The following is a 21,669-nucleotide window of genomic DNA, read 5'->3' as shown; positions in this document are numbered from 1 at the left end:
TCTTTCTTTATTGACATTGATTATTCAGTCAGAAGTTGGACTGAGTCACAAAAACCGCTTTCAGCTGTGCACTCAAGTATGAACATTTTCAGAATATTGTCCATAGGGGCAGCACATTTGGACGCAAGTGTCTGTAGAAGTTGCTACAGACATTCTCTGGATCATGTCCAAGCAAACTGGAGAGAATGCAGCAGGCGAAAAAAACAGACAATCCTGCCCTTTTCATCATGTGCAAACAGCAAACTCTTGCAATGCCGCTTTCTGGGGTCAAGAGTTCCAATAGTAATGCCTTGTGAATATTCAGAGCTTTGTTGGTGTGGGGTTGGGTGTTGGTTGGTTGGATGGATGCTATTTTCTATCCTGAGCTCTGAGCTTCTCTCATTCGATGAACACACAGAGACGCAGGTGTTTCAGCCAATAGCATCCCGTCCTTTCTCTTAACTGCCCTGTAGTTGCTCAAACCCTAACCCTTGATACTATTAGTTAGTTTGGGGGCTGTAACTGGAAGTGCACTTCATCTTATGTGCGTCACTTTTGCAGAAACACTAAGTGAATGCTCATTCATTTTTATTAGGAAATTATTTATTTAAAATGTATTCTCTGGCCATTCATAGATGATTAGCTGATTTATCGTTGTTATTTTTAATTTAGCGTTAGTTGCTCCTGCTGCCATCATAAAAAATAGTGTGTGATATTGATAAGATATTGTTGTTGATACAGTAAAATCCCCCACACCCCAAATTTGAAATTGATTAACCCATGGAGATGCTGAGTGAGTCAGAGGGAGATTTTGTGAGGCTGAAAATAGAAAAGAAATTGGTTGAAGATGCATGCTCTGTTATTTTAGAAGCCCAGAGGATGCTTTTCAAATGCCATTTGTCAGTGAAAACAATAATTAAGTGAAATGGCTAGAGCACAACAGTAACTCGTCTTGGCAAACAGCTGCAGCTTTACATCATTTACACTCTGGTGAGCGGAATAGGCACAGTCCCCCCTGTACACCAGCAACATATGCTGCTACACAGAAGCAATCCTTTAACTGTCTCTCTGTAATGAAAAATGATATCACTCTCACTCACAGTATGAGTAAATGCAGAGCATCACTATTGTTTGCTTAGATCATCTTCATCAGACTTGTTCCCACATTCAGACCCTAACTGTATTTTTTTCAAACTACCTTTTAAGTGATAGTATACATCTTTTGAAGTGTGGCTGTTATAAGGAACTAACTGACCAACCGACTGTGCCGGGCCGCGCAGAGAACTAGCCTGAGACACGATGGCTCATACTTATTGGAAATATGGCTGCCAGAAGGGGTCATTAGGAAAAGCAGATATAAGCCACTGAACAAAAGGCTCACCTAATTAAAGGTCACCTGCTTCACCTGAGTCCATGCTAAATGAATGTGTTTGCAGTGTTATCTTTCAGTTAGACAGCCTTTTCTGACTGGAAATTCCCATACTAAAGCTTGCAGGGGCATGGCAGCTGCTGGTCTACTACTGCCTTATTTGATAAGTTTGTGTTGCTGCAGTTTATTTAAATGAATGATTATAAACACCAAAGTCACCAAATAACATATGTGACCTAACTGATAGGGAAAGCAATGGATAAACAACTTCTGCATGCCATTTTCTCTGTGGACTTTGGTGCGGGGGGTGAACTGTTTCCACGGCAACACAAACTTTAGACTTTTCCAGTCAAAAAGACTATCTAAAGGTAAGATGAAGCAGTAAACACATTCTTAAAATATCAAGCAAAAAAAACATAACTATCCCTTAAATAAATATGTGGTTAAAGTTCATGCAATATTAGTTTTGTTTGGAGAGCTGTGCAGTCACCAGAGCAAGAAATTTATTTAGAAATTATTAATGATGTTTTGTCTTTTCTTCCCCCACCATTAAATGTAAATATGTGTTAGAGTGTACTGTCTGCAGTACAGTTTCTGTCTGTGCAGTGTCATTGAACATACTTTCTTCTCTCTGGCAGCCATCTGTCTTTTCCTCTTGATTTGGCTTCTTGCAATGCTGGCGAACTTCCTCGCCACAGTGCGAGGGCGGCTAATCGGGATGGAGTGCCTCTCGGCTCCATCCACAGGCGGAACAATCTCTATAGCCGTGATGCATTCGTCCCCTGCCTGCTTCGTTACAATCTTGATCTTGGACCACCTTGAGTTGGGGTTGATTTTAGGATTGGCTGTTGTCGTGGCAACTGGGCTGGGATTTGTTGCAGCCTGCAGTGAAAAATAAAAGACAGCTTTGTTTGCCAGCTTGACCTGTTCTAAGGTGCATGAAGCTGTGTGGATTTAAGGAATGAAATTCAATCAAAACTGTTGTATACAGCAACAGAAGTGCTTTAAATGCTCCTACAGAAAGACAGAAGCACTGCATTACATTTATTTGTTTGGAATGTATCTTGTTAAATGAAATTGTCACCTTTGTCACCACAAATGAATCTTGACAAAATGACTTTTATTCCCTTTCAAAAAATGTTCTTGGTATCTAAATTATTTTTTGAATAAAATAAAATGTCTGAAAACCTTGACAGCTCCAAACCTCTGTATGTGCAAGTGTAATATGTGGTGCAATCTGTTTTTGTGTATTACTATATTGGTTGTGCAGTGTATGGTTGACAAACCTCAGATGTGACTTTGTTGGCATTGTCCTTTACTTCTGTCGGGGGAATGAAAGCTGTGGATGAATCATTGGAACTCTCTTTTTCCTCCTATAGACACAGATAGAGAAGACACAGCTCACACAATTTGTATCGCTGCAATGACCAAACGTTGGCTGTGACGTTGATGGTGTTTGGGTCGGCACCTGTGTGAGTCCTGGACTGGGCTGTGCCTGAGCCTGAGGCTGAGCTTGGTTTGGTTCCTCCACTCTGCCGTTTTTTACAGCCTCCAGTGCTGTGGTAGATGAGTCCACGCTGAGTTTAGGTCTGGAGTGCGGACTCGCATGAGGACTGCTCTCATTGTTGTTGTTCTGCTTTAACAGGTGACTTTTTATCAAACTGGGAGTCCTGGAAAAAATAAAACACCTGATATTTTTTCTCTTAAATTCACATTTTTTTGTTTGGTAAGAATATTTTAAATGTGTTTTTATGCATGCAGAAATGATGCACAAATATAACTCCATGACTGCACACACTATAAAACTAATAAATAATTAATTTAGTTCACATTATGCTAATTAATAGCACTGGAAAATGTATGTATTATTAATTAATGTTAATAGCCTGGGTAACATGAACCCATGGCCATTTTTTGACTAATTGACTTTTGATTGAACACAGTAATGTTGTCAAGTCTTATAACACATCCACTGTTCAGGATCTTAGACTGTACATAAAAATTGCACCTTCTGGTTGGAAAAGTGTAGCTTAGTAGGGTATGATGAAAGTAGCAGTTAGCCACCAGGAACCCACTAGGTGCATAAAGAATTCAGTTTAAAAATAGAAATTTATGGGAAAATTACTCTATTTCTTGCTTTATTTATAACATCAGTAAACGGTTTCTTGAGGCGTTAATGGTCCTCGACCCAACAACTCTCCACTACACTGCATACACAGTATTTGTAGAATGCACAGTGCAGTTTACAGTATTTGTTTCCATTGTTGAGCTTACTTTATTCCCTTCTTCTTCTCCTTCTCTGGTTTGTGTTTGGAGACCCTGCTCCTGGAGGCCAGGGAGATGTGGATGTACAGGACAGTCATAATAATGACAGGAAGATAGAATGCTGCTATAGCTGTCCCAAACGTCACTGCAGGGTTAGAGAGGAACTGTAGAAAGAAAAATAATAATTTTCATGACCTACGTAGAATGTTTACACAGATCACGGTTGTGCTTTGGGCATAACATGCTTCAGTTGTGCAAAGTTCACATGCATCATTTTGTGACTTCTGGTTTTGAGTGACTCATTTAATTTTAACTAAATAACACAACTTTACTGACCACAGCAGCAACATATCAGTAACTCCTCTGTTGTGCGATTGTCAATGGAATCTAGTGTGGGGGAGTAAGTGCTTCTACCTTCGGTAGAAAATTGTTGTAAACGTGTATATAAAAATAGATGTTGTCTCTAGGTTGGGAGATTGAAAACAGTGTAGGAGTGTCTGAAACCTGTATCCTCATCAGTTGGCAACTCTGTTGGTTTGTCTTTAAATCTTCGAGAAAATTATTAGTAGTTATTTTTTTTCTCTAATGACGAAATGATCAGTAAAGTTTGACATACTGTACCTGTATGTAGCACTCTCCAGGGGGCACGGTTCGCTCTCCAACTATAAACTGCCAGAACAAGATGGCAGGAGCCCACAAGATGAATGACAGGATCCACGCTGCTGCGATCATCAACCCCGCCATTTTAGTTGTCCTTCTTGCTGGATACGTTAGGGGTTTGGTCACACAGAAGTAGCGATCAAAGCTGATGATCAGCAAATTCATCACTGAAGCATTTGACACCACATAATCTAGAGCTAGCCACAAGTCACAGACCACAGGCCCGAGCGGCCAGTAGCCAACAACGATGTAGACCGTGTACAAATTCATGCTGAAAACTCCGATGATCAGGTCGGCACATGCTAATGAAAACAAGAAATAGTTGTTGACTGTTTGCAGGTGGCGGTTCACTTTGATGGATAGCATGACCAAAATATTCCCTGTGACAGTAACAAAGCTGAGAGATCCTGTCACCACGGAGATGAAAAACATCTCCAGAGCTTTATACGGACTTCCCGCACCTGTTCCATCGTCCACAGGAGAACAGGAAGTTGAATCATTGGTGGACACGTTGCATGTTGCGTTGGAGAACAGGTCAGATGATTGGTTGACTGATGAACCTGCAGGAACACAGACATTAGAGGATTATCATTGTGACAAGGCTCAAAAACAGTGTCGTAGAGATGGAACAAAATACAATATAATTGTGCATTATAAGGAAAAAAGTGACTTGAAAATGGTATCTAGCCTAGGAACATACATTTTAACAATAGTAACAAGTTTGGTTTGATAGTTTGTTGATTTAGACATGGTCACTGGTGCCAAATATCAATGTCCTCTTTGAGCTGTTGCTTGCTGACCATGATCTTTATCCATGTAAAGTTGAAATCTGCGAAGAAGGTTGATTGTAAGCTTTTCAGTTCTGTTGCACGTACTGCTCCTCACTTTATGAAGGAAACATAAATGGACTGCACTCAAAGAACTTCATATTACAGTTATCACTTACATTTACTGAATATTTCTAATGCTTTTTGCAATCGTTTCTATTCACACACTGCTGAATAGGTGCAATTTCTCTCCCTTTTACTCATCACATCTGTGGAACACATGTTCATCGCTTCTTTTAGATGTCCTTGTATCTCTCTAAATTCTTTCGGTTTCATGGAAGTGTTACCTCTAAAAGTTTACTTAGGTTTATTTATGTTTTATAACAGCAGGATAACTTAAAGGGCCATTGATTTTTGTAAGTGCCTTGAAATATGGTAATGCAAACCATTACTCTGCAAAAGAAAAGTATGGTGTCACGCTAAAACACCTAAAATATCTCCCAGAATGCTTAGCCCACATATTGAAAACAGACATGTACAAATGAAGTTGTAAAGCCTCTAATTTCCCCGGCTTGCCATCACCTGCATTAAAAACATTAATTGACTGTTGTCAGAGACAGCCAGTCTCTCTCTATTAAATGAGTTTGAATATTAACAGAACGACTATGCTCTCTCAGCATCCTCTTAAAATAACGATACTGTATGTATTTCAAATCTAAACTGAATTCACCGCACAGATTAGTTAGTTGCTATGCATTAATTCCCTCTTAATCATAGTGCCTCAAAGCAGTGCCAGCAAGAAAAGCACACATAAATACACATTATTATTACATTCATGTGTTAGAAAGGTTTTAACATTTAGTCTCAGCCCTTGGCAATATTTTAATGTCCTTACATAGGCAGAATAAGCAGGTTGAAACCCAGGTAATCATCGAGTCTTTCCAATCCAATACTAGGCAAAACCCTCCCGTTCTATATGCAACTAGGGAGCCATGAGTGTTGATTATTCAAGATTCAGATACTTAATATATTTTCATTACAGCATGTTCTGCATCTTCTTTTCTGAGGTAACTTTGTCGCAATATACCGGAACCCAACTGCATACACTGTCTTTTAACCAAGCAACACAGCACAGCAGTAAACACTAGGGGTGTAACGATCTCGATTGTAAATATTGATCGAAAAGATGTCACAATCTCGATAGAGAGATAGATAGGCCAGAGGGGCCCGACAGCCCGAGGGCCGGTCTTCGGGACAATTACCACATCATTACCTCGGACTCGGGTCAGGCTGTGGCTTTTTTTAATTTGCCAATTAGAAAGTTGTTTGTGTTTAAACTTAAAGCCTTTTAAGTGGTGACACTTGAACGCAACCCGCTCTCCGCCCAACTGTCACTCAACTGTCATTCAGATTCATAGATCACCACTCCCACCTAATACCATGCTGAATTAGCCTATTTAATCAACATTAACAGCCGCCATTTTGTTATGGGAGACTTGGTTCGGGTCTGAAAATTCTGACAACGTGACGGGCTGGGCTCGGGTTTCACCCCCTAGTGCCAGGGCCAGGCTTGTGCCCAGATTTTTAACCAGGCCACTACATCTCGACCTTCGAAAGCAAAGGTGGAATCGAGGATTTAACCACACCCCCAGTGTGACGTGCCTGCAGGCATGCCAGAACACAGTGTTGTGGTCTTGCTTTGCATACTTTTTTAATGGACATAAAAAAAATTCCATAGAGAGAGTAGAGTTTGTGTTGTAAAACCTGCCTCTTTGCTTGATTTTAATTGTCCGTTGGGGTCAAATGTGATCCTGACAAGTGCTGCAACTCATTGAAGTTGGACAATATTTTTATGTGCATCTGAAACCCTCTTGGAAAAAGGCTCTTAAGGGAAGCACCAAAGAAGAGCGCGGCAGGCACGACATGCAAACAATGCTTTCGCTGGTTAAGTGTTCCTAGGAATGTGTCTCTGTGTGATGAAATTAGACACTTGGCTTAACAGCAGTGAATGAATCAATATTTTATTTGATTAAATAGATAATTGTAGTTGGAGACAAAGAAGACCAATTAAAAATTTGCGCTCAGCCTCCGTAGCACAACCCAAGCTTGTAATTTCAATAGCCTCATTTAGACAATTACATGATTAGCCAATTATCATCTTTAACTTCACCAGCATGTCTGGGCTCAACGCACTGCATTATTTCAAGAAAAAGAAGCTAAAAACAATGGCCAATGCAAATGAAGGGGAGGGTAAGCGGGTTAGGGAAGGAGAGGTGGGTGAAAATAAGAATGGGAATGAGAGAAGAAGATAGAAGAGTGATAGAGACCAGGAGCATTTTAAAAACCAACGTCATTAATAACAACTATCATCTTCATCATTTCGTCCAAGGTGTGGCATCATGCCTCTTGCCCCAACACCATCTGGAATTGGTTCCAACTCATGTGACCCTCAGAAAAGGACAAGCTGTAGATGAAGGGTGGATGAGGATAATGTCCACATTAGCAGTAATGAGTAGCTATATGATTTGTAGTAATAGTTAAAGTTGTTGTATTTGAGCTGTGGTGTTGAAGCTGTGGAATCAGGGATACCTGTGAAATAAGAACAACTAGAAACAGGGGACAGAGAGGAAGGGCACAAACTAGGGGGAGCTAGAGAAAGTTATTGTCATGATTAAGTGTGAGTGCTGAGAAAGGGAGGAGAGAGCAAGAGGAAAAGAGAGGGAAATAGAGAGTGCTCACTAAATTATGGCTGTTCCCCCAGCAGTCCAAGCCTATGGCAGCATAACTACGTGATGGTTCAGAGTTCACTTGAACCTGCCATAACTATAAAATATGTTAAAGAGGAAAGTTTTAAGTTGAACTTTAAATGTAGGGAGAGTGTCTGCCCCCAGGAAACAAAGTGGAAGCTGGTTCCACAGGAGAGGAGCTTCTACTCTTAGAGACTCTGGGAACCACAAGCAGGCCTCCATCTGCACAGCCGAGTGGTCTATTTGGGTAGTAGGGAATAATCATCTCTTTGACATATGACGGGGCCAAATCACTGAGTGCTTTATATGTGAGGAGGAGGATTTTATATTATATTCTAAATTTTACACAGAGCCAGTGTAACAAGCTTCAGCACTGATGTGATCTCTTTTCCTCGTTCCTGTCAGTACCTGTGCTGTTACATTCTGAACCAACTGAAGACTCTTCAGAGACTTTTTAGAGCATCCTGATAATGAGTTACAGTAGTCTAGTATAGAGGTATATAGTGTGTATATATACATATATAATAGGCTTTTCAGCATCCTTTAATAACAGGATGTTTCTGATTTTTGTTATGTTGCACAGGTGGAAGAAGGCTGTTTGTGATTTGAGAAGAACTAATCAATCACATCAGCAGCACATTGAGACCGCTGCTCATACCAGCCAATCACATCAGCATTACATGGGTAAAGAGCAAACCGTACAATAAACTATTTACATAATACATCCAAAAGGGAGCAAACAGCAAATTCAGTTCCAGGTTTTCCAATGCTCAGTTCAGAGAAAACAAACGATCTCAACACTCCTGCCACACGAGTAGTGAGTTAATCCGACATCCAACCTTATGAAGCAAGAAGCAGGTGTGTGTGATGAAGGTGCTGATCCTTGGGTATGGCTTGGCATCTTGTCCACGTCTGTGTACTCCTACACACACTGCCGAAATATTCACATCCAACTCCAACAGGAAACAAAAAAAAACCTGTCCTGTACAACTGGCTATGGAAGAAATAAATCACTCTGCCCATGTAAATTAATTAATTTTTTCAAAACCTGTGTGTCAAAGCATTACTGCTTTGTTCTTCAAACAGGCCCAAAGTGACAGTGAGGCACTATATGTATTTTTGAAATCCCCTTATTTCACATGTAAGTAGCAAAACAATTCTACAAATGCAATATAACACTTTTCATTAATGAAGACAATACACACAATCAGTCATCAAGCCCCATTTACAAACCAAAAATGCTAGTAGTTAACAGCTTGCCTCTTTATCTTTCCACATACACAGCACTTTGTCTTTTGTTAGCTCTTATCTAACATCCACAGGTGCAAAAATACAATATGAGCAGTTAAAACACACTAAAACTGCCGTGGTATGATTGAATATGCTCACCAACAAGATTGACCTTATTAAGTACAATAAACGCTACTTTCGAGGCACCCAGTAATGACCTGCTTGTCACTCTGCTCCAGTCTGCACTGCACTGTGCTGCCAAGTTGCTCTATCTGTAGCCACAGACACCGGGAAAGACATGCCCCGTCTCAGGTGAAGACTCACCCCTAGGGAAGACACAACGATTATACCTGATTTCTGAGCAGGTCTTGGTGTGGTCCTGGTGGTGGTGGACAGATATTAAGTTGATGAGATCTGCTGAGTATATCATTTCCAGGATGAGATGTGAACCAGTGGTATCTGAATCAAACCTCTGCCTCACCACCGTCCAGTTGGACATCAGCAGGCATTTTGATGAAACTAACACAAAAGCACTGAAACTCTTGACTCTGCGTTGTGTAACTTTCAAATACGTGTAATATAGTGCAATCATAGTAATGAATGATGCATTATTTTAGTTTGTATGAACAATTGACTATTTACATATTTCCAAAAAGGAACAAAAAGATCATAGTCAGGATGGCAGGGTTTACAGACGCCTTATAAATTCCTCAGAATGTAAGCTTTTCTGAATTTGACAGCAATGCTTTCAAGTTTAAGCCTTCCTTCCTCGCGTATGTGGCTCTGCAGCTCTTCTCCAAACTGTCTTATCTCACTGATAAGATAAAATGATATATAACAAAATAATTGGTGCAGGTGCAACTTTGTTTGGCTTTGTGTGGGCAGGATTTTTGGTGTTTTGAGCAAGGAAAATTCCATGAATTATTTTGTATTCTTCTAGTGGACAATGACCTTCCCAAATCTAGAACAGAAGGAAATGTGTGGCATCAACACAGAAAAATAAATGTGTCCCAGTTTCCTTCCCAGGCATTTACTCACAGTGGTTGTCACAGGACTGATTACTAACGACCGAAAATTCACACAGTCAAACCCCAGTAACCCACTTCACATTTCTTATAGTCATATGCCCTGTTACAGTTCTCCAATTGGCAGGACACATGGTGGTTACTACCCCAGGTACATTTCTGGGCATGTAGTGTGCAGGACACTTAAAGGATCTATAAAATACCCTTTTTATCAACACACACAGAGGAAAGATGTCTATTTGCTGTTATGTCCAATGTTTTTATTTTGTGTTGCTGTTGAATGTTAATCTTGAGGTAATTTTAACAACATTTTTGGGGCAGTTTTTGGATCTGATGGCCTGCCTGCTGGGGCTGCCATGGTCACTGTGGACGCTTGAGTCACTGTCCACAATTATTATTGTTGGAATGAATAAGAAACCACACACTAAGTTATTACTCTCCCATTAGACACTACTGCTTTCCTCATTCATTTTTTCTGACTTTGAGGGGCTGTATCATGAATTATGAGAGTTGCATCACATTTGCACTTGTTTATTGTGAGTGTCAGACACTCAAAGGGAGCAGTTGAATAGTTTGATGGCCATAGTTGGAATATGCGCACAGATAAACAAGGTGAGACAACCAGTGGACGATGGGAGAAGGAAAATTAGGTAAATGAGAACAGTGTGGAGAGGAAAAGAATACAGTATATCATTATAGAAATTTAATTTGGACACTGAGCCTCATATCAGAAATTCATTGCCTAAAACCAATCAATAATCTAAATGAGAATAACCCTAAGCCATAGTCCGGACAAACAGAAATAACATAGTATATATTTCATAATATGGAGTAAATAAGGATTACATATTATGAAATATAATGGATTACCCATGGGAAAATGGAGGCCAATGATCATTGAAACCATAAAGTATGTGATAATATACATGGACTACTTTACAGTGGTGGCCCTACAGATGAGCTACAAGCCTTTGGTAGCTTTTGTGTTACAAAACGGACAGTAGATTATTAGCTATTTAGAACCGTTAGCTACAGCATGCAGGCAAACCAAACTTTTAAATAAAAGTAATGTATAAAAATAATGATATCAAATTGTGTTCTTTATCCATTCTTTCATTTTCCAGTTGTTCTTCCTCCGTCATCTTGTACCTTGTTTTCTGCATCTGCTTCTTCTTGTTCTTCTTTGTCAACTTAACCGTCATCACGTTTCAAACACAGTCTCTTCTATGACCCAATTAGCATCGAGTAGGAGCTTTTTTCCCCGAGATGGGACGTGTCGTTCTCTAGGGGGCGTGGACAGTGTAATTTTAACTTATTTATGGATATTTTAAATTATTACCTTATTGTTTATACCTGACTTACCTACTTTTCATCAATCAACATGTTTAAATAATTCCTTAAACTTTAATCAATTATCATTCTATTTTAATTAACTGTTTTCTGTTAAATGAACTGTTAAGTGACATTTTATTTTGAGTAACAATAAGCTGCATTTGGATATTGCAATTAATCCTTTTGCAATTACTTTGTGATTAATTGTACAGCCCTACTCCAGAGTCAACAATAAACCATGGACAAGCAATGTTCACTTATCTGAAAGAACCGTGATGTCTGCCACATCTCTTCTTTTAAACCAAGGCTGAACATTTTTTCTTTTTTCTTTTATTCAAATAATTACTAATTTCTTATACTAGACTGTAAATTGTTTCCTTTTTATGTAACTGTTTCATTTAGCTTAATCTATTATGTTTTGCCTTGAAATGAAATGAGTTATACAAACAAAACAGCCTTTCTTGAAGTCCAAAGACATTAAGAATTCAATATTAGGACATTATGTCCAATCTATAGCGTTGAGTTCAGTCTCTTATTGAATAAAGGACCAGAAGATGAGTATAATCTTCTGTTTCTGGGTGTCTGAATACATCTTTAATACAAAAAAGGACTGAACATTTATGTAACTCACAGGGGTGATGATGAAGATTTTAGCAGACAGGTAGAGGAAGACATGAGTGTGGAAACACAGAGGTTACTGAGCTGGAATCAGACCACTGACCTCGCTGTCACCACAAATGTGTTGCAGTCTGAAAATGCAGTGGCAAACTCAAGTTGACTGCTTAATTTAGCTCACACATTTCACTTAATTATGTTCTCTTAATCAAGCAACCAAACCAAACTGTCATGGTAGAAAAAAAAGTGTGTCTGACAATCTCTCTTACACTATACAAATATATATTTATAATCCTAAATGATCCAACTTTGCAAACATTTTTTGGCAGGTATTCCATTTAAAGACTTTTTTTTTGCTATTTTAATATAGATTTCTCTCTGTTTCACGTATCTACTATCCACATAAAAATATGGTGTCATAAATAAGCCAGCTTGTTTACATGTTGTTCTGCTTTTAAAGAGACTAATCCATTAAGAAACAGCTTAACTTGTTTTAATTGCTGTGTTGAAGAACAACTGCCATTACATGTACAAAGGCTGTTCTTTTGGAGAAGATATAAGGGCTAAATTAAGGCTTTAATAACTTAAGGAACTTGCAATTAGGCAGAAAGGAGTGAAATATAAAAGGGGGTGAGTAAAAAGGACAAGTTGGACAAGAAAGCTGAGGTGTAGGGTTAGAGGACTGAAAGATTGGATAATATGTCATTGTGTTGTGTCTCGGACTGTGTACAAAAATATAAACTCATCCAGTTTGTACGTTGTATGTAGGATTCTATGCACAGAGTTTGTAGGACATGACTTATCCAGCACTATCACCAGACACCTATCGCAGTCAAATGCTCAGGCTCAGATTCATCAGAATGTATTTCAATATCTTCTTGAAATGATGATGGTACAGTATTTACACATTATCAACACTGAGTTTGCCGCACACGCCGCCATTTCTGTGGCTACGCCTGAGCGCCAGACACTCGCTCTCATTGATAACATGGCTGCCAACAGTGATGGAAGGATAAACGGATATCAGCTGCCTAATAAAAGGCTCAGCGAATAAAATATATGCCTGTTAAGTTTAACGATATCTTAAGGATATTTTTGCTGCTTTTTCATGCTGCAGTTTGTAAACCAAATTCCATGGATAAAATCTTCAATTTTACATTACAGCACATTGGAGTTGTTCATGCACTGCTGCCTCCATCAGTAAGTTCAAACATGGTATCTTGTGTCTTTGGTGTTTGGCAAATCTGAATGAAATATTTCAGAGTGACGTAAAATAATCAAACAAGGCAGCAGTAAACCAGCAGCTCCTGTGTCCCCATGAGCTGAAAATGCAAATTTTCTTCATGGAATTAGGTGCAGCAGTGTGTGACTAGTTTACAACCCTCAGTTCCCTGCCAGAAAAGGCTATCTTAAAATCAGGATAAATTGGCAAACATATTCCCAAGATAGTGTAGACTTGAGCTGGCATAGATTTTATTAGTTAAGGTTTTTGTGAAGTGGCAGCAGCATTGTTATCAGTGAGTTTGTGGATTAATTAATTTGCAGGACATTTAAATAGAAATGTTTTGAGGTGGAGACTGCAGTGCAAATTGATATTTGTTTATCAGTGTGGGGCTTGAGTGAAGCAGCCGAAGTCCACACTTCAGCCTTAAACAACATATGTAGAAATCTAAGTTCACAAACTCCCTTCATCTGATCCGATGGAGCCTGACAAGATCTTCTGTCAGGAAGATAAACTTCAGAGTGATTGAATAGTGATAACTGCTGAGTGTCTACAAGAAAAATAAATTAACTTTCTCCAGCCCATAACCATAAAACACATACATGTAGCACAAACATACACAGATTTCTGCCGCTCACTGCAGTCATAGCAAGGCATTGGGCTTGAGATGTAAATGTAAGTCTGTCTGTGTTTAATCATGTATGTAATGCATCTGCAGTGTCTGAATCTTGTATGTGTATCCAGCTTCTGCTATGTGCACCATACTGCTGCCACATTCAGCGACCTGCATTTGATATGAATTTTAAATGCTACATCTACAGAGCCACTGTGTCATTATTAATCCATGTGACAATCATTAGAAACTAATGCGACTGTCGTGCTATTGGAGTATCCCAGAGTCTTTCAGTCATTTTCCAGTGAAAAACTATTATCCATAAAAGAATTCCTCACCAACAGTGTTGCTGTTTATGTTTGACTTGACCTCCTGGCAATATTCTCCATCATTACTTACCAAAAACACAAAACCATATGCTGATTCAGCTCAGTATATCAAAATGAATGGCTTTTATTTGGTTGTAATACACGGTTGCGATACCTTATAGCAGACCTCATTAACTGTTTCTGTAGAAGGGCCAGATTTAAATTAAGAAGATTAAATTAACTTAAGATCCCAGGGTTTGGAGATTTGCATGATCTGTTTAACCTGTCAGGAATTAAATGTCTACCGTTAACCTGGTTTATTAGTTTTCACAACAGGAAACTGACATTTTACAATCATACAGGGAAATATATATATATATATTTTTTTACCTTAATAACATTAAAAACAGATTCATAAAAATGTTTTATATACATTTGCATATAATGAGGATTTAATATATTTTAAAGCCTATTCATTTTGACTCTTCTGCACAAACATTTAGTTTAATTCGTAACATAAATATTTCTGTCCTAAACAGTTATAAATGAATGGAAATTACATCACAATGTCAAGTTTAAAGATAATATATGCAACATTTCTGCATTAAAATATCTATAAACATCCTCACATGATATTTTTTTGGGGTAGTGTCGAGAAGTTGCGCTTTAATGACGTCATTTGCTTTCAATAATTAACCTTTAAATGTTATAAATGTTCCTCTGTGCTCTAAAATTCCAGATATGCAGATATTTCACAAGAAAAGCCTTGCCGCAAACCGCTCAAGAGCTTTTACTTTGAAATATGTGTTTTGACATGCAACAGAAAGAAACCATTGACCTGCTGTTCAGCAGATCTGAGATTCAGCAGCTTTAGTGAGATGTAAAATCATGCTCTTCAGTAGGGAGTGGAGTCAAGTTTTTTAAAAAACGTTGCAAAGAAAAAGACCGAGAGGATCACTCACTTAATCATTATGTGAACTGAAGCTCATAACCCCAGGCCACTGCCAGATGTCATCAAAATAGTTGCCTGTTGTTGTTTGGATTGATTGATTTACAGACCATTAATGGCAGAAATACATACTGTGCCTTTGGGGACAAAAAGTTGTCTGTTTCAAATAGAGACTTTCTGCGTTGTACAAGTGTTTTAATATTAATGTCACATCAAACACGCCGCAGTCTACCTTTTGTGTTCATGCTACTCCAAAACAAGTTTCTCGACTGCAGCCTGCTCTGTCTCCTATCAATTCCTCTGGCTGTTACCGAAAATAAAAAGAAGAAAAGGCTATTTAATTCTGTCTCAAGGACAAACCAGTGCACACAGAAGAATCAGCTCAGATCTTCTATGAAATATACAACACCGGGAGATGAGAAGCGCATTACCATTGATTTCATCACCATCATCACTCATATATATATATATATATATATATATATATATATATATATATATATATATATATATATACACATGAACAACATCCCTGCTACAACACTGACACACACAAGGTCAACAGACAACTAGCAGCCCGCAATCTATTGAAATATTCATCTATAATATACATTATATTAAATTATACAACAGCACCTACTGCTTCTGAAAAAAGGGGAAAAAAACTCAATAACATTGCATGTACCTGTTACAAGGTGAGCATTTTAAAACAGAAAACCATCATTTATCATATAAGCTAAGGTTAATTTAAATGTATGTAATTGTTTTATGGCTGTAATTAGTCCTGAGCTTGTCAGGTAGTAGTTATGCTCCATGCTCTCGTGCTTCTCCTCTTTTCTTCCCAATCTCTCGCCTCCATGCTGAAAGCTAAATATACATGTTAAATTTTGAACAGAAGCCTCAAAACGAGGAAGAAATCCAAAATGGTCTCCAGGGAGGAAAGATGGTCTCGCGGTTTTGTAGCAAACAAGCCCCTGTGGGGCCACTATTGGCTTTTTTTTTTCTTTGTCGAGCAAATCCACACTAAACCCACAAGATCCCACAGCACAGCCCTCAGTATCATCCTAATTATTGGCCTACTGGGTTTGTTGTGTGTAGGCCTCACTAAGGCACAGGGAGAGTTTCTAGACTACTGATGTGTGAGTGTGATTTAAATAAACAACCAAAAAACCTGATATTTGCATAATATGAAAAAAAGTAATACAATAAATCTAAAATATGACATTTTTATTCTCATGGCGACAAATCACTTAAGTAGATCACCTGCTGGATTATATTATGCACTTATGTTGCGGCATACCAAAAATGACTCCAAGATGCATTTAAGGAACCCCGTAACTTTCATCACTTCAAAGGTCTGCTGCTTATGCTGCTGCCACCTTGTGGTAAATGATTCACAACTTAAAAAAAGTAGGAAAATGCACATCTAATTCTTTTGCACTAATAAATGCCGTTGCCTTTCTTAAACTATTGTCATAAATGTTATGAATATAGTTTTTGACTCTTTTGGTGTTGATGAGTACATGAGGATGATTAGATTTCCTGGTGATGAATGAGGCTACATTTTTTATTAGTGTGAGGAGAAGATCATGTTTTGTCCTCACAGTGTGAACATCCTCTCCATAAAACATAAAAAAAATTATGTAAAAACTTGCAGCAAACGATCTAATATTTGGTCTTGAACTGCTGCTTGTTTCCCAGACTTCTTGAACTTCTTGATATGAAACAATTTGCCAAAATGTCAAATTGAATCCTTTTTTTTTTTTTTGTCCATACAGAATGCATGTTACATTTTTCATAGTTTGCAGAAAAGTAAATATAATAGAATATTAATCTGGGAAACAAGACTTGGAGACTATGCAAGGGAATCATGTGGGTCATGTTCCTGTGGGATTTGAGTGAATGTCTTTGTTCATCACCATGTGACAGGGATGGGACACGATAATAAAGTCCAGTGGAGCTGGAGTAAGAATTACACAAACAGTAGGTCAGTTTTCTAGGTTGAATTATTATTTATGATATAATTTATAATATATATTCTGACCCAGTGGATTTAGAGCAAGCACGTGACTGAAATGTGTTAATGGTAAAGATGACTGTAGGCGCTGTGTGGTGTGACAGTGGTGAGTAGTGGAAGTGACAGAAGAGTTCAAAGTAAAGGTGGGATTACACCAAGGATCAGCAGTGGGCTTTTTCATGTTTGCAGTGGTGATGGACAGTTTGACAGACATGGTCAGGCAAGGGTCTCCGTGGATGTTGTGACCCTGTGACCCATAGTGCGAGTAGAGAGTAGGTTGAAGGGAGCCACAGAGACGGGAACTCTGAGTTCAGGCAGTTGAAAAGACAGGAGGCAGAGTTGGAGGTGGCAGAGTGGATGACGCTCAGATTTCTGTAGACAATGATGAGGATGGAAAGGACCTGGGCCGCATCTGTTCAACTCTGTTTTGGCTGAAAAATAGACAAATTCCGCTCCAGATACACTTGTCATCAAGAATATTTTTGTGTTATAGAGCCTGCAAAATTGAGAAGTTTTCAATTGAAAATATCTTTGTTGATTCTCAACAGTAATACTACTACAGAGGAGAGAATCAAGTTCCTACTTTGCAGATTGTTCTATTGTGTTGATAGTTTTTCAATGATTGGATTGAGTGTTTAACCCTTAAACACACCTCAACACATTTTTGTGTTTTTGGCATATACAGTAATTTCATGCATATTGTGAAAACTGTATGCCAGGTTGTGCATTTTTGAGTGTTCTCATGTAATATTTATTTTTAGTCTATTGTGGACAACGTTAACTAAAATACTCGCACTAACACACCTACACACAAACATGTGCTCATTGAAACCCATTCTAATCTCTGTTTCATGACAAAAACCTTAAGTTAAGAAAAACGTTTTTGTATGTCGAGGTTGGTTTAAATAATTTAAAAAAGAAAATAAACATCAATATCAGATATGGACTGGTGTTGGTTTAAAACATTACTTTTTCTTTTTTCTTTACACTTTTTATAGCTTTTTTATAGCACGGGGTTAAAGGGACAGTTGACACTCTTTGAAGTGTGGCTGTATGACGTACATATAGAGTACATAATCAGTGTGTTATATACAGGTGACGATGCTCTATATGCTCTTTGTTTTTGAGTAGCAGCCAAGAACAGGTGGGCAAAAGATCAATGAAACATGGCTGTGAATGGAGACGGAAAAATACAGATTTTAGCCAGCTGATAAAATGCTCATCTAATAAATTCTATGTCAGCTTCAAGTTTACACTATCTTAAGAATACATTAACAGCTTTACCCTCCTTTATCTGTCTTTTTCAACAGGAAAGGTGACTTTTTTTTTGTCCCTTTGCAAATCATTCACCCCATTCCCCCCCAAGACATACACACACACACACACATACACACTGTCTCAGGACACTCACAAGCACTAAATTAATTAATTGCGACACTATAAAGGCATTAGCGTCAGGGGGTTCTCTCCCCCATACTCAGACTCCAGTGCCTCTGATGAGGCTGTCACAATGCTCATTTTTAATAAGCATACAAACACTCAAGAGCCTGAGTCTGTTCCACAGCCACGTCCTTGTCTTTCAAACTTTTCTTTTCTGTGTTTAATTGCTTGTTTTTGCACAGACTTCTTCCGATATCTCTGACCATGCTCAGACCTGGTGTTACAGAGAGAGTTCAGGCCTTTTTGAAGTGTGGTTATGTGAGGTCCTGACACATAGTTGGCACTGACTGTACTGTGTGTTCTCCCCTGTGCATAGAGCAAGCCTGCGACACATGGACAACACATTTTAGCTACTTAACAAAAGGGTTTTGACACTTTATTTGCTGTGAGACAACATGTTCCAGCCTGAGACTGTAAACCATTCACTCTCTTATAGAGAGAAAGGTATCATAGACTTAACATGGTGAAGAATTTATTAGATGTATTTCCTTATTTATTTCTTAGCAGAGGGGGCCGGCGGGTTCTGTCGCCCATAAGCCCTGAAAAGTTGTGCTGTAGCATCCAGTGCAGCCTTGGTGACATGAGTCAATGCAGTGTTACACAGAGATTTAGGGTTTTAGCTCAGTGATGCTGGTCTACCATAATCCCACAAAGAAGGGAGAAAAACAGAAAAGAAACCATGACAGGATTCTGTTTTAATGTCACTTTGTGTTTAAGAAACATGAGAGTACACTAATGTGTTCCACTGTACTTGTGCATAATTATGATCAAACATATCGACATAGGTTATACTCTGATATTTTACCCTTTAAATGTAACTGAAAGAATGTGTTTTTGTTATTATGGATCAATATTTCTGTAATAAAATTCCATCATAATGTAAATGAAGCCATCTGAGAGAGAACTAGACATCAACATCTCCTCTGGACTGTGTTTCCAGCCTTGGGGAAGTCTGTCTCTTCTTTGAAGATCTTCACCAATCACAGGCTAGTTCAAAGAAAGAGGGCACTCCTGTTGGCTGTTCTCTGCATGCTCCCTGTGGCACAACACTCCAGTCAAGTCGGTGGCACACTCTTGTTTTTATCAAAAGAGACAAAAGACAGAGGATGGTAGCCATGAAAACTCGCTTGAGGTTATATGAGGAAGTACACTGATTCCCACATATGCATAACTCAGTGCTCAAAGAGTACCAGGAAACACAAAATCATTTCTACGGGAGAAATGGTTTCTACTAAAAATGGAACATGAGACTGAGTAAGCATTCGTGGTACACCACATACAGACCCCTGATTAAGTATGAATGGAACGGCATACATGTATGCTAATGCAGAAATGCGAAGCAGCTCTCTACAAATGTGGAGCACAGTATGACAGTCAGTATGACCCGGCACATAGCTGCTTGGCCTGGGGCTTTATGTGTGGAATGTGTTTTAATGGGTTTGTTCTAGTTCTAGTTTTCTACCATCTCAAAAAAAAAACTTGTTAAATGTTTCTTTGCCCTTGGTCAAAGAGTCACCTTTAGAACTGGAGTTGGTTATGGAAAAAACATCCTTGTGGATGTTTACTGTTTCTAAATATCTGTCTATCTGAAATGCCTGCTTGGGAAAAAAAAAAATCTTTCAGTGCAATCTAATGCCGAGGTCTTGTAATTGAAACACTGTGATCAGGAATCTGCTTCCTCTATCTCCTACTCAGTCTGTCTCTACATCCCTCCCCCATTCCATTTGTCTCTCTGTCTCCATCTGTAGGCTCTCTCTTTTCTCCCCTTCACTTCATATCTTTATCTCTTTTCCTCTGGCAAAGGCAAAGCTACTGGTTTGTTCATGTTCCACTCTGAATTTTAAAAGTGTGTGTGTATATATATGTGTGTGTGTGTGTGTGTGTGTGTGTGGGGGGGGGGGGGGGGGGGGGGGGTCAGTTTTCTACCCCCCAAGCAAATCATAGCATTGCCAATCCATACTTCACAGTTCAGAACTAGCAATAGCATCTCTCTCTCTCACTATGTGTGTGTGTATGTGTCTTTTTCTTTACTAGTGACATTAGTTATTCTATTTGACACCGACACACACAGTAATGGAACCTCTCCACCTCTTTTCTTTGCCGAGCTTCATACAACCTTTTTACTCTCTAACCCACCTCTCACTCAGTAATTTGGCCCAATTATAACCCACTTCACCCCCACCACCCCCTCCGTTTAAGAGCAACCCCCCCCCCCCCCCACACACACACATAAATAGAAAAGTGTATAATCCCTCAACACAATAACTGGCTTTCCCTCCAGTCAAATCATCATCTTTGATGCTGTTTGAAATGTGGTTCATCACACCCAAACACTGCTTTCTGCGTCGACCCTCAATTACTGGCGTCCACTGCAAAACAACAGCTGCAATCTATCAACTAGTCATTGAGATATTGAGTCTGCGACAAAGTCTTACCAGCTCGTAAACCCATAAACCAAACAAACAAATAAAGTCCAATAACCTCTCCAAACAACCAGCCAGTAATCTAACCAACCGATCAACAAGACAACCAATCAACCAACAAACCAATAAAGAAAACAACCAGCCAGTAAATATAGTTTGACAACATTTATGTAACGCCAAGATTAATTGAGAAACCACAAGTTAACAGCAAATTACAATTGGACTGTGTTTTTTTTTTCTAATTTTTTCCGTGACACCTGCCCCATATCAGGTGGACAACTCCCGGCCTTTGCCAGTGTCCCAGTTTCTCCTTGAGTCCCTGCTCTGACTGCTTTTGTTTGATGCCCATTAACCACTTTTGATCTTCTGGCTCCCAGTCTGTTTTTGACGCTGTCCAGTTTCTCTAGTGGGGTCAAGCCTCATGCCAGGCCTGATGCCTGACAACTCAGCATCTGGTGTTTTTTGACCAGCGATGGTCCCACATGTCACTGGCCCGCCTCCCTTTGTAGGCAAGATCACAGTAATGAGTTGTTGTGCCCAGTCTACAGTTCTGCCAGAGACAAACTGGTATTGCCCTTCATCGACTGTTGTGGTTATGACATTTGGCCTCATCAAAATAAGGAATATGTACCAACAGATCTGTTCTGAAGTGGCTTACATGACAGATTTAAAAGGATAGTTTAGGGTTATAAAAATGATTGGAGCAGA

At 39.0% G+C, this 21,669-nt stretch overlaps 1 protein-coding gene across 1 annotated transcript in view; it reads right to left on the bottom strand.

Annotated features, from left to right (window-relative positions):
• The window catches only part of chrm4a (cholinergic receptor, muscarinic 4a), a 31,827-nt gene that overhangs the window by 587 nt on the left and 9,571 nt on the right, over positions 1 to 21,669 (bottom strand). Inside the window, exons 2-6 of the mRNA XM_058653364.1 lie at positions 4,235 to 4,833; positions 3,623 to 3,777; positions 2,817 to 3,018; positions 2,635 to 2,721; positions 1,970 to 2,230 (exon numbers count right to left, since the gene is read on the bottom strand). Coding sequence (XP_058509347.1) covers positions 1,970 to 2,230; positions 2,635 to 2,721; positions 2,817 to 3,018; positions 3,623 to 3,777; positions 4,235 to 4,833 — 1,304 coding nt within the window. The remainder of the gene's footprint in view (positions 1 to 1,969; positions 2,231 to 2,634; positions 2,722 to 2,816; positions 3,019 to 3,622; positions 3,778 to 4,234; positions 4,834 to 21,669) is intronic.

This window comes from Solea solea, chromosome 2 (assembly GCF_958295425.1).
Source record: "Solea solea chromosome 2, fSolSol10.1, whole genome shotgun sequence".
Taxonomy (NCBI): Eukaryota; Metazoa; Chordata; class Actinopteri; order Pleuronectiformes; family Soleidae; genus Solea; species Solea solea.
Note: the sequence above shows the minus strand (reverse complement) of the source record. Positions and strands in the feature narration are given on the sequence as shown.